The 10,819-nt window shown below is 33.3% G+C and overlaps 1 protein-coding gene and 1 long non-coding RNA gene across 5 annotated transcripts; one reads left to right on the top strand and one right to left on the bottom strand.

The window, feature by feature from the left end:
* Nucleotides 1-2,584: 2,584 nt before the first annotated feature.
* LOC109337286 (filament-like plant protein 7) lies at nucleotides 2,585-9,098 on the top strand. 4 transcript variants are annotated; one of them, XM_019574229.1, is made up of 6 exons: nucleotides 2,585-3,043; nucleotides 4,159-4,284; nucleotides 4,613-4,757; nucleotides 4,907-7,346; nucleotides 7,456-7,513; nucleotides 8,346-9,098. In XM_019574229.1, exons 2-6 carry the CDS (start codon nucleotides 4,189-4,191, stop codon nucleotides 8,850-8,852), a joined length of 3,246 nt encoding a protein of 1,081 aa, XP_019429774.1. In that variant the 5' UTR covers nucleotides 2,585-3,043; nucleotides 4,159-4,188; the 3' UTR covers nucleotides 8,853-9,098. The 4 variants fall into 4 exon arrangements, with proteins under 4 accessions (XP_019429774.1, XP_019429772.1, XP_019429773.1 ...); XM_019574227.1 differs by having other exon boundaries at nucleotides 4,143-4,284; XM_019574228.1 differs by lacking the exon at nucleotides 2,585-3,043 and having other exon boundaries at nucleotides 4,028-4,284; nucleotides 4,619-4,757.
* Nucleotides 2,730-3,746, bottom strand: LOC109337287. Its single transcript, XR_002106429.1, has 2 exons — nucleotides 3,250-3,746; nucleotides 2,730-3,067 (listed from the first exon to the last, which is right to left on the bottom strand). It is a non-coding gene; the product is annotated as an uncharacterized LOC109337287 (long non-coding RNA).
* Nucleotides 9,099-10,819: the final 1,721 nt, after the last annotated feature.

The raw sequence follows: 10,819 nt of genomic DNA, 5'->3' as shown, positions 1-10,819 counted from the left end.
GGTCAGTCCCTTTTATCGAGTCAGTCCTTTTTTTATTTATTTGGACAGGTCAGACCTGTCTCTAAGTCATCAGGTTGAGACATGTCTACGGGTTGGGCGGATCTTGCTCACTCCTAATCTTACTCATAAGTTGTAATTAAATATTGTTGTCTCCCCTAAACTTTATATCAAGATCTGCCACTATTTATTGTAAATCGGCCATCTTCATGATTCGTGATATGAAAGAGACAATACTAATGATCACAAAACTTCTCAAACTGGAGTTGAAAGAAAAATATGACACATGTCGTGACTTTCTTATTAAATTCCCAAACGTTTTGTTTAATTAAAAGAATATTAAATTAATCAACACATTTTTTGAATAATTAATTGATAGGAGTAAATTTTGAATTAAAAAGGTAATTTTAAAAACAATTAATCTAAGCAGCGTGACACAAACTCTATGAAATTGTGGTTCAAAAGCAAGATAAATGGTGGAGACAACTTTGTTGAAAATATGGAGATGTCCACGTATCAAGAGAATTGTAGAGGACCAAATTTTTTTGTGTAATACCAAACTTGAATCCTAATTTACAAGAGGGTGAATCCTAATTCACAAGAGGATAACTACAAATAGTTTGGGATGAAGTCAAAGGATTTCTTGAATCCTATACCATAAAACTAAGTACAAACTTCAAGTGAATACTCAAGAGAGAATATTATCAATTATTGGGTTGTCTTTGTAACTTAAATTTCTTCAAAGGATATTATAAACCTTAATTCATTAACATTGATTGATAACCTTTATCATGAAAATTCTTATATTTGATATATTTTTAAATCTCTTTAATTCAATTCTAAATATTGTTTACTATTATACTATTCAAATTTATATTATTTTATGAAAAATGACTATAATAATTAATAGAATCAATTTACTAGCTATGATGTGAGATCAAATATTTTATTACTTGATGATAAAGTCATTCACTTAAATTGTACAAATCAATTCACATAGACAAAATTGTTTCAAAAACAATAATGTTATATGTACATTTAAAATTAACACCAAACACAATTTTTTTCTTCTAAGAACAGAAAAAAATAAGATTGAACATTTGTGTTATCTTCAAAAAATTTCTTTCATAAGAAATGTCGCTAATTGTTAATATTTGGTATATGAAGATTTTTGGTTAAACCACATATATTTTCAACTACTCTTCCGTGCTAATCATGTTCTATATTATCAAGAATCAAATTCGAGATCTATCATTAAATTAAAATAAATCTTAGACAATTTATCTAGGCATTTGATGGCGGTTGCGAGAAGACGCAACAATGTTCTTACTCTTAAAAAACATTAAATTAGGTATGCAATGTCCCTCCTTATTGAATTTATATCTTCTCCATAATAATGTAATATGTGATGTTATACCTTTCTTAATAAAGTATAATGTTGATAGTATAAACATCATTCATTATTCATTAATATTACTTTTATTTAAGATTAGATAATAAATAAAAATGAATGATATATGATTATTGATATATTTTTTTCTCTTGTTAATAAACCTTATTTTTAAACTAAATTATTTTAAAATTTGTATTTTTTTTCTTTTCTTCACATTGGAGGGCTCAATCTACTATTAGAGAGGATATCAATAGAAAATGATATATAATCCTATGAGTCTTCCATACATATAAGAAATTGGTATATGTGGTAGGTTGGTTATTAATTATGAGAAAAATATGTATACATGGGGAGTGTATGACATTTATATCCATTATTCAACATTCATATTTAATTATTACTGAATTTTCAAAAAAATAATCCAAATGTATGATCAATGATATATAGACTATATATAAATCTTTATACTAAAAATAATGCATATTACATTCATTAATTACTTATATATTATTTTGAGTAAATTACATTGACCCCTGAGTTTTAACGAAATTACACAAACCACCATTCATTTTTTTACGCCTACACAAACCCCTTATTTTTTATACTTTTATTATACTGACCACCCCTGCATGAGAATTAAGTGTAATATTTTAAAGAAAAAATGTGATAAATGCAATTAAGTTAAACAAAACATGATATATTATGTAGACAAGTCCAAATAATATACAAATCAATGTATTTTTATTATTTTTTGTAACAGAATGCATCAAAAACTCTAAAGAGATATTGTTTAAATCGCTCTTGTACTAAAGATAATAAAATACATTGATTTGTATATTATTTAGACTTGTGTCCATGATATATTATGTTTTATTTAACTTAATTGAATTTATCACATTTTTTCTTTAAGATATTACACTTACTTCTCATGGAGAGGTGATCATGTAATGAAAGTATAAAAATAAAGGAGTTTGTGTAGGTATAAAAAATTGAGGGATGGTTCGTGTAATTTCGTTAAAACTCAGGTTGTTAATATAATTTACTGATTATTTTTTTTATGTATTAGTTTAGTAGAAAAATATAATATTAGTTGAGTAATTTATTTTCTTGCAACACGTGTATCTGACTTTTTATATTTTTTATTTACAGATCCAACAAGCATCAAGCCGACACTTACCATTTCCCAGTCTCTGCACTTCCTTTTCCCTCTCCTCTCTTTTTCTCCAGTCCTCACATCTCACCTACAAACACAACACAAATAGTCTCTCTCTCTCTCTCACTCTCTCACTCTGTCATTTTCTCTTCACTTTCCCTTCTTTTTCACTCCTTCCCCTTTTTATTTTCTCTCACCAAACCAAACACACACTTTCTCTCACTCTCACTCTACAAAGAAAGCTTAACTGTGATGTGGTGCTCATTTCCCTCACACATTAACACTCTCTTTCTTCTAAACTCTCTCTTCCCAACACTTTTCGTCGGTGACAGATCACACATCATTATATACATTTTTCCTCTTTCACTTCTTTACTCTTTCTTCTTAACACTCTTCTTCACTCACTTCTAACTTTGCTGAATACCATTGCATCTCACTTTTGCTTCTATTTACTTGGATTAATTCATTCACAGTAATTACCTCAAACTTCATTCTTAGAGGTTAGAAATCACAAATACACCCTTCTCATATATAGTACAATACTTATGCTTTATTTTTATTTTATACAACAGATTTTATTATTGAAGAAAATTTTAATTTTTGATATTTTTTGATCCAGTTTCGTACATAAAAAATATAACATTATGGGTTTTTTAATTTTTGATGAATGGAATGGGTAAGTTCAAAAATTGAAATAAGTATTTACCATTATTATTATTGTTCTTTTTATGGAAAAAGGGGATAGAAAGCATTTTTCTCGTTATTCTAAGTTGCATGTGAATAATTATTTGTAACTTTGTGGACTCATATGCACGTTTAAATTTGTCGCTTTATGTTAGATGTTATGAAATGGCATGTACTGATTTGCAATATCTTTTTTTATTTTTCATATATAAATGGAAAGTTGTGATTTTTTTAGAATCTAAGAATTTGTTTTTTTCTGATAGCAAGTTTCAAGTTTAACACCATGTAATGATGTAGGTAAAAGACAATATTTGTAATTTGTTTTTCTAGGCTAATATATTTCCTTATAGATGCGACGCAAGGGTAAGGTTGATGGATTGTGACCTGTCATGGGTTCAAATTTCGGGGTTAAGGTTGTGCATATCTACCATCCCCACACCCCACTGGAGCTTCATGCATTGTGCCGTCCCTTTTTGATTTCCTTATGATTATGATTGCATCCTCTGCAACTGTAACCATGAGATGAGAATATACTCAATAAGGTTTAAGTCTTAGATAATCTTTGGCACAAAGACACAAAGGATAGAAAGAGATTGTCCTGTTCTATTCTTTTTGGTTTCACCACATTCAGTGGAACACTAAATTTCAATCTTATACCTTGTTTCGTTCCATTTATAAAGTACACCAAATGTAGAACAAAACATAGAAGTTTCGTTATGTTGTTCTGACATATCTACTGAACCATACCTTAGTTTATTTTCTCGAGGGACGAATTATGCCGATATAGCGGTTCTCAGTGAAGATCATAATTTACTGGTAACAGTAATTTAAGTAATTCCAGATTATTGGAGTAGCTGCACGGTTCTGCTAGTTATCATAATTTATTCGTTCTAGCTGGACTTACATTTCCCTCAGTTTTGACTCCATGCAGGTTCATCCCCATTTAAGCCATCTTAGCATAATGGATAACAAAACTTGGCTATGGAGGAAAAAGTCCTCGGAAAAGACAATTATAGCAACTGACAATGGCAATGTTGCTTCAAAAGAAAATGAAGAGGTAATTTTAATTACTATCTACACCAATTATTGTATTTTGATCACTTTATATATTTTTTCCGATTTCACAATTGTCATGGAATTGTTCAACTTCACGTCATGATTAAGCTGGCTGCTTCTCACCTTCCTTTCCCTTATTTGTCTTCCTTATAGTAATAGTGGTACTTCACTGGTTTCTGTTCTTTTTTCTTTGATCGTTTATACTGGATTATTGTCATTGTAAAATGGAGAAAAGAATTCTGTCAACTATACCTATGCATCCAGAAATTTATTTCAGCACTTGATAAAGATAGCTGGTATTTTGTCTTGTTTAACCTTCTCTGTTTTAGGTACAGGCACTGCTAGCAGATAAGGAAGAATTGGAGAAAGACCTGAAAAGATTAAATGATAAGCTTGCTCTGGCACTTTCCGACTGTAATGCCAAAGATGAGCTCGTGAAGAAACAAACAAAAATTGCACAAGAAGCGGTGGCAGGTAATATTCTTTCATGTCTGTATCAGTTCATTTATCCCTTTCTCCCACCTTCTAACCCTGGACATGAAAATTAAGTTAACAACCAATTTCGAGTGAAATACTTTTACAGTGTAATTTTACCAGCCTCTGATAAAAATCTTATTGTGAAGGTTGGGAGAAGGCAGATGGTGAAGTGTTGTCAATGAAGAAAGATCACGATGAAGCTTTGCAGCAGCGGTTAGTTTATGAAGAAAGAGTATCCCATTTGGATGGAGCTCTCAAGGAATGTATGCAGCAATTACGTTTTGTTCGAGATGAACAAGGGCAAAGAATCCACGATGCTGTAATGAAGGTTTCAAATGAATTTGAAAAAGAGCGGAGGGTTTTTGGGGAGCAGTTATCTGATACCAATAAAAGGCTTGCAAAAGCTGAGATTGAAAACTCACATCTTAATAAATCAATTTTTGCAAAAGAAAAATTGATTGAAGATCTGAAAAAGAAGTTGACACAAGTTGAGGCAAATCATAATGCACTGGTGATTAGATTAGAGTCCACTGAGAGTGATAATGCTTCTCTCAAGTATGAAGTTCGAGTGCTTGAAAAGGAACTTGAGATCCGAAATGAGGAGAGAGAATTTAACCGTCGGACAGCTGATGCTTCTCACAAGCAGCACTTAGAGAAAGTAAAACAAATTGCCAAGTTAGAATCAGAATGTCAGAGGCTGCGCCTTCTGATGCGGAAACGGTTACCAGGTCCTGCTGCCCTTGCAAAAATGAAAAGCGAAGTTGAAATGTTGAGACAGGATTCATTTGAAATGAGGAGGAAGAAGCTGAACTCAAATGGCTTGATGGTTGAATCTTCAGTTGATAATTCTCCCGAGACTACAATTAGAAGAATAAATAATTTGACTGAGCAGCTATTTTCTGTGGAAGAAGAAAACAAGACTTTAAAAGAATCCCTAAATAGGAAAATGAGTGAGCTCCAATTCTCAAGAGTAATGCTTTCTCGCACAGCTTCCAAAATTTTGCAGCTTGAGTCACAGATTGAAGAATCGTCTAAAGGCCAAGTAACTGTAGATCAGCCTGGATGTAACCTCACATCACATGAGTTCTCTGTTGCATCAATGTCTGACATCGGCAGTGACGACAAGGTTAGCTGTGCCGGATCTTGGGCTTCTGCATTGATTTCTGAGTTGGAGCACTTCAAAAGTGGGAAACAGAAGGATTCATTGTCATGCAAAAGTGTTGGGGCTTCAGACATAAATCTTATGGATGACTTCGTTGAAATGGAAAAATTAGCAGTGGTGTCTGCTGAAAAAACCCCTGAAATCTCTCATGCTTCTTTAGCAGCAGTTAGTGAAATTAACGGCTTCTCAGAGCCTGGGACAACCGAGACTACCTCTGATGTAGTAGGTAAGGAGATCATTCCTGTGTCTGATCACATATCAGACTTCTCAAGGTCTAATCAAGAAACCTATTCCATTGACATATTAAACGGTAATATTCCCAGTTGGCTACAGGATGTAGTAGAAATGGTTTTAGAACAAAACTCTGTCACTCATAAAAACCCCGATGATATACTTGAGGATATTAGAGTAGCTTTGAGGCATCTAAATAATCCAGATCCCTGTGACTTTGATTCAAACAAAGGCTCTGGTCATATTGATAAATCTGATCCTCCCCATTTTAATTCTTCGGTTTTAGATACAAATGGTGTTGTCAACAATGCTGACACCTCATCATTAAAGGAAAACAAACAACAATCTCAGATATATTTGAGTAAATCAATAGGCAAGATAATTGAGCTTGTTGAAGGAATCAGCATGCCTGCTGTGGATTACAATGATTCAGATCCCTTGCGCAGAAGAGATGGGAATATCGTTTCATACGAGAATCCAGAGGTGCCAACGGGCTACATGGTACGTGTTTTCCAGTGGAAAACATCTGAACTCAGAAATATTTTGCAGCAATTTCTCCATGTGTGTTATGATTTGCTTAATGGCAAGGCTGACCATGAAAAGTTTGCCATAGAACTAACAACGGCTTTGGATTGGATTATGAATCACTGTTTCTCGCTTCAGGATGTTTCTAGCATGAGGGATGCCATCAAGAAACAATTTGATTGGGATGAAACACGGAGTGAAAGTGAAGCCGAAATTGGGATGATAAGTCATTTTGCAGAGGCAGGTGAGCTGAATCTTCCCAAAGAACAGCTGCCTTGCTTGCATCAGGTAACTACTTCAAATGATCTTGAACTCCGGACCGGAGAGATGGATGATGATGAGAAAGAAGAATTTAAAAATAGTAAAGATATGTTGATCATTGCTCAATCTCAAACGGAAGCCTTGGAATGGAAGCTTCGGGAATCAGAGAAAATTGTTGCCAGCTTGAGATTAGAGTTACAAGCCTTAAAAGAGTCCAACAGAGTACTCGAGGATCAAATACAAAATCATAAAATGATAAATTCAGATCTTGACGCACAGCCTACAGAAGCTGAATCAAAAGAGGCTCAGCACAAGGTTTTAGCATTAGAAGTGGAACTGGAGAAAAAGAACCGCTGTTGTGAAGAATTGGAGGTGAGATGTCTTGAATTCCAGCTTCAGCTTGAAAGGTATGAATCATCATGAAATATTTTTTTCTATTCTATACGATTTTCGAACATTTAACTTTTCATTTCTTATTTGAGGATTGTGAGTCACATATTAAATTTATCTTCTCAGCATGTCAAAGGAGTGGTCAGACCATGGTGCTAACCCGAAAGATAAGCCTCTGAGAACTGTAAGTTAATTACATTCTATTCCCTTTTCTCAATTATTCGTACTTAGATTGCTGTTCTTATGTCACATCCGGGATATGTTAAGCTCAATGAAGCATGATTTCTTTAAATACAAATTTGGCACTTATTTAAATTGCTTTTTTATACTAAAATTGGAGATCCCAGACTGGAACGTGGTCAGCACTGAGCAAGTTACATAATCCATTGCATTTTGCTTTTCATTTATAGCAAGTTATTCGCATGTTCAAACCATCGTATATTAATATCTGAAACATATGAAGTGGCATTGAAATAATTGCACCATGATTTGACATATAGCTCAAAGAACTGCAATCTGACAAATAGTTGCATCGTATATTAGTCTTTATAGAGGTTTCTGGGATCAGACAGATAGCTCAAAGAACTGCCATCACCCGGACAAAAATTAGACTGTGATGGCATTATACATGCTCTTTGTTCAGACAAACTATTAAAACCCAGGCAAAGCACTCTCTCATTAATATTTTGCTTCCTGTACAAAATAAGCTAAGTTAAGAAGCAGTAATATGAAATTGACTAACTGTATCAGCTTCTATAGGAAACAGTTCAAGTAAATTTTTTGAAGTATTACAAGCACATACAAGTAAATGAAAATAAAGACCCTATGACATGTTGATATTCATTAGAGCAGACAAAATCAGGAAAGACCAAGAATAGTCTACCTTGTATGATCGACTGACATTCAGTATAAGTGTAGCAACATGTAATTAAATTGAGTTATTACTCGCCTTTGCAAAATCATCTATGCGGTGCATTTGTTTGTATCGAGTTGAGAAGTTTTGATCAACCCTGCAGGACTGGGAGATAACCGCTGCTTCAGAAAAGTTGGCTGAGTGTCAAGAAACCATCCTTAACCTTGGGAAGCAATTGAAGGCATTAACTGCCCCAAAGGATGCATCCCTTTTTGACCCTGTCATTGCCGGGCAAAGTAACACAGACAACAACATGGCAATCATCACCACTACAACTGCCACCACAAATGTGGATACAAGCATTTTGCCCCAAAAAGTTGTGAAGGTGAAAAACCGATCTTTACTCGATCAGATGCTGGCTGAAGATGACACAAAAGCCAAAGTCTCCAAAGCAATCGACTACAACTCCACCACCACCACCATTCCAACCATTATACAGCCCCTGGAAAAGATTTTAGCTTTGAACGGAGTTAAAGGCCACAACGATGACAATGATACTGTTAATTCTTTGGCCATTTTACCAGCTCAAAAAACCAGAAGTGAAAGTTTGTGGAAGAAAATATTAAGGAGACAGAAGAAAAGTTCCAAGAAAAACACCCCTTCCCTTTAACACTTGAAATGCTCTTACCTAATAAATTGTAGTGTTGTTCTGTGCAGTACTTACCTAGAGGGAAATTATCATATTTCTCTTTTTTATTTTATATCATATATTTTTAATGCAGATAGTTGATGGTGTTTTGCTATTGTATATGCCCCTGAAAACTAACTGAAAGTTCATGTCATGAAAAACATCCATAGTTGTTATGGTACATAAATTAGGGATTTTGGATTTAAGAGAAAAGAGAGATTAATTCAGTACTAAAGTTGTGATTGACCAAAATACAATAATTTACTTCATAACCTCGAGAGATTAATGGTTTTCAGTGTCACATGAACCGAGACATTTTATTTTGTTCATCAGAGGAACAGATTTAAGAGTAAATTACAATAGATTTAAGTGTAAATCCCGAGTTTTAGTGAAATTATATAAATCACGATTTCAGTTTTTTAACTTATATAAATGAACCCTAATTATATATATATATATATATATATATAGTATACTCAGTTGGTAATTTCTTAAACAAAAAATGGTGGCGAATATAATTATGTTAAATAAAATATAAAAGTGATTTAAATAGTATAAGAGTTAATGTCTATTCATAGTTTTGGTTAGTTGCAAGCTTATAATATAGTATAAAAGTGATTTAAACACATCCTTAAAATTATTGATGTAGTTTGTAACTAATCAAAAATAATGAATAAATATTGACTCTTATACTATTTGGACTTATCTTCACAATATACCATATTTTGTTTGACTTAATTATATTCATCATCATTTTTTTTAAGAAATTACACTTATCTCTCTCACAATGACAGTCACTTTTTTTTTATCGGTAAAAGATAAAACTTTTATTAATAGAAAATAAGAGTTACAAATGGTTCAAAGGAAAAAAAGAGGAAGACAGGAGCCAATTACAAATTGTTGTTTAGACAAGCAATTGGGTTAGAGACCCAATCTGAATAAATAAAAGAATCATGACCTATCTGACCCTTTATCCAAAGCCATAATTTGATCCTAGCAGATTCAAGAATTTTATGAATAGAATGTTGGATATCGTTAAAAATAGAATTATTCCTAGATAGCCAAATAGCCCAAGATGTACCTAACCATATGGTACTCCAAAGTTTCAAATAATTGTTGTTTGACATCATGGTCATGTGAGTAGTAAAATGGACGATGAGATGAGAAGGAAACATTGTGTTGATGTTCAACTAAATATAGAGGAGCTGCCAAACTACATACATAAGATTGCAAGTAGAGAAAAGATGTTGAGAAGTTTTGGCGTACTCATTGCAAGTATTCTGATTAGAGCATTCACCAATTAAATTTTCGTCCTCAGCAAATTGGAGCAGAGAGACATCATTCTTGTCAAGGCTCACCTTGTAGGGTTTGAAAAGACCTTGAGAACAAGCTTGCCACATGAGACCCGACAAACCTCTACCACAATAAAGAAGAGAAAAAGGGAAAAAAATGATCTCCTTGACGTAGACCACATTGGAGATTGACCCCCTCAATAGGGCTGCAATTAACCATAATAGAAGTTGAAGCTGTAGTCAAGCACTCCATAATCCAACCCCTCCATTTTTGACAAAACACTAACTGAGTGATCAATGAAACTCCACGAAACGGAATTAAAAGCTTTTTAAAATTCAATTTTGAAAATGCCAAATTACTGAGTAGTTTTTTAGCATCGCGGATTATTTCGTTGAGGACAACCACACCATCCAAAATGTATATACCTTTCAGAAAAGTAGATTGAGTATCACTGATGACCTTTCCAAGCATTTTCCTTAATTCGTTAGTGAGCAACTTAGCTAGTATTTTGTATAAGCAGCCAATAAGTGAGATCGGTATGTAATCTCCCATATTTTGAAGACTAAACCTCTTCAGAATGAGACAAATCAAGGAAAAACTGATGCCTTTGGTGATTTTTCCATTAGCATGGAACTCACGAACCATAGAGATGATAT

This window comes from Lupinus angustifolius, unplaced genomic scaffold (assembly GCF_001865875.1).
Source record: "Lupinus angustifolius cultivar Tanjil unplaced genomic scaffold, LupAngTanjil_v1.0 Scaffold_4_11, whole genome shotgun sequence".
Classification (NCBI taxonomy): Eukaryota; Viridiplantae; Streptophyta; class Magnoliopsida; order Fabales; family Fabaceae; genus Lupinus; species Lupinus angustifolius.
Note: the sequence above shows the minus strand (reverse complement) of the source record. Positions and strands in the feature narration are given on the sequence as shown.

Bases quoted from the DNA above. Each gene is read 5' to 3' on its own strand.
- LOC109337286 (XM_019574227.1), top strand. From the start codon at position 4,153: ATGCAGGTTCATCCCCATTTAAGCCATCTTAGCATAATGGATAACAAA. The intron at 7,347-7,455 runs GTATGAATCATC...TTATCTTCTCAG, and splicing joins TTCCAGCTTCAGCTTGAAAG to CATGTCAAAGGAGTGGTCAG. The intron at 7,514-8,345 runs GTAAGTTAATTA...TCAACCCTGCAG, and splicing joins AAGATAAGCCTCTGAGAACT to GACTGGGAGATAACCGCTGC.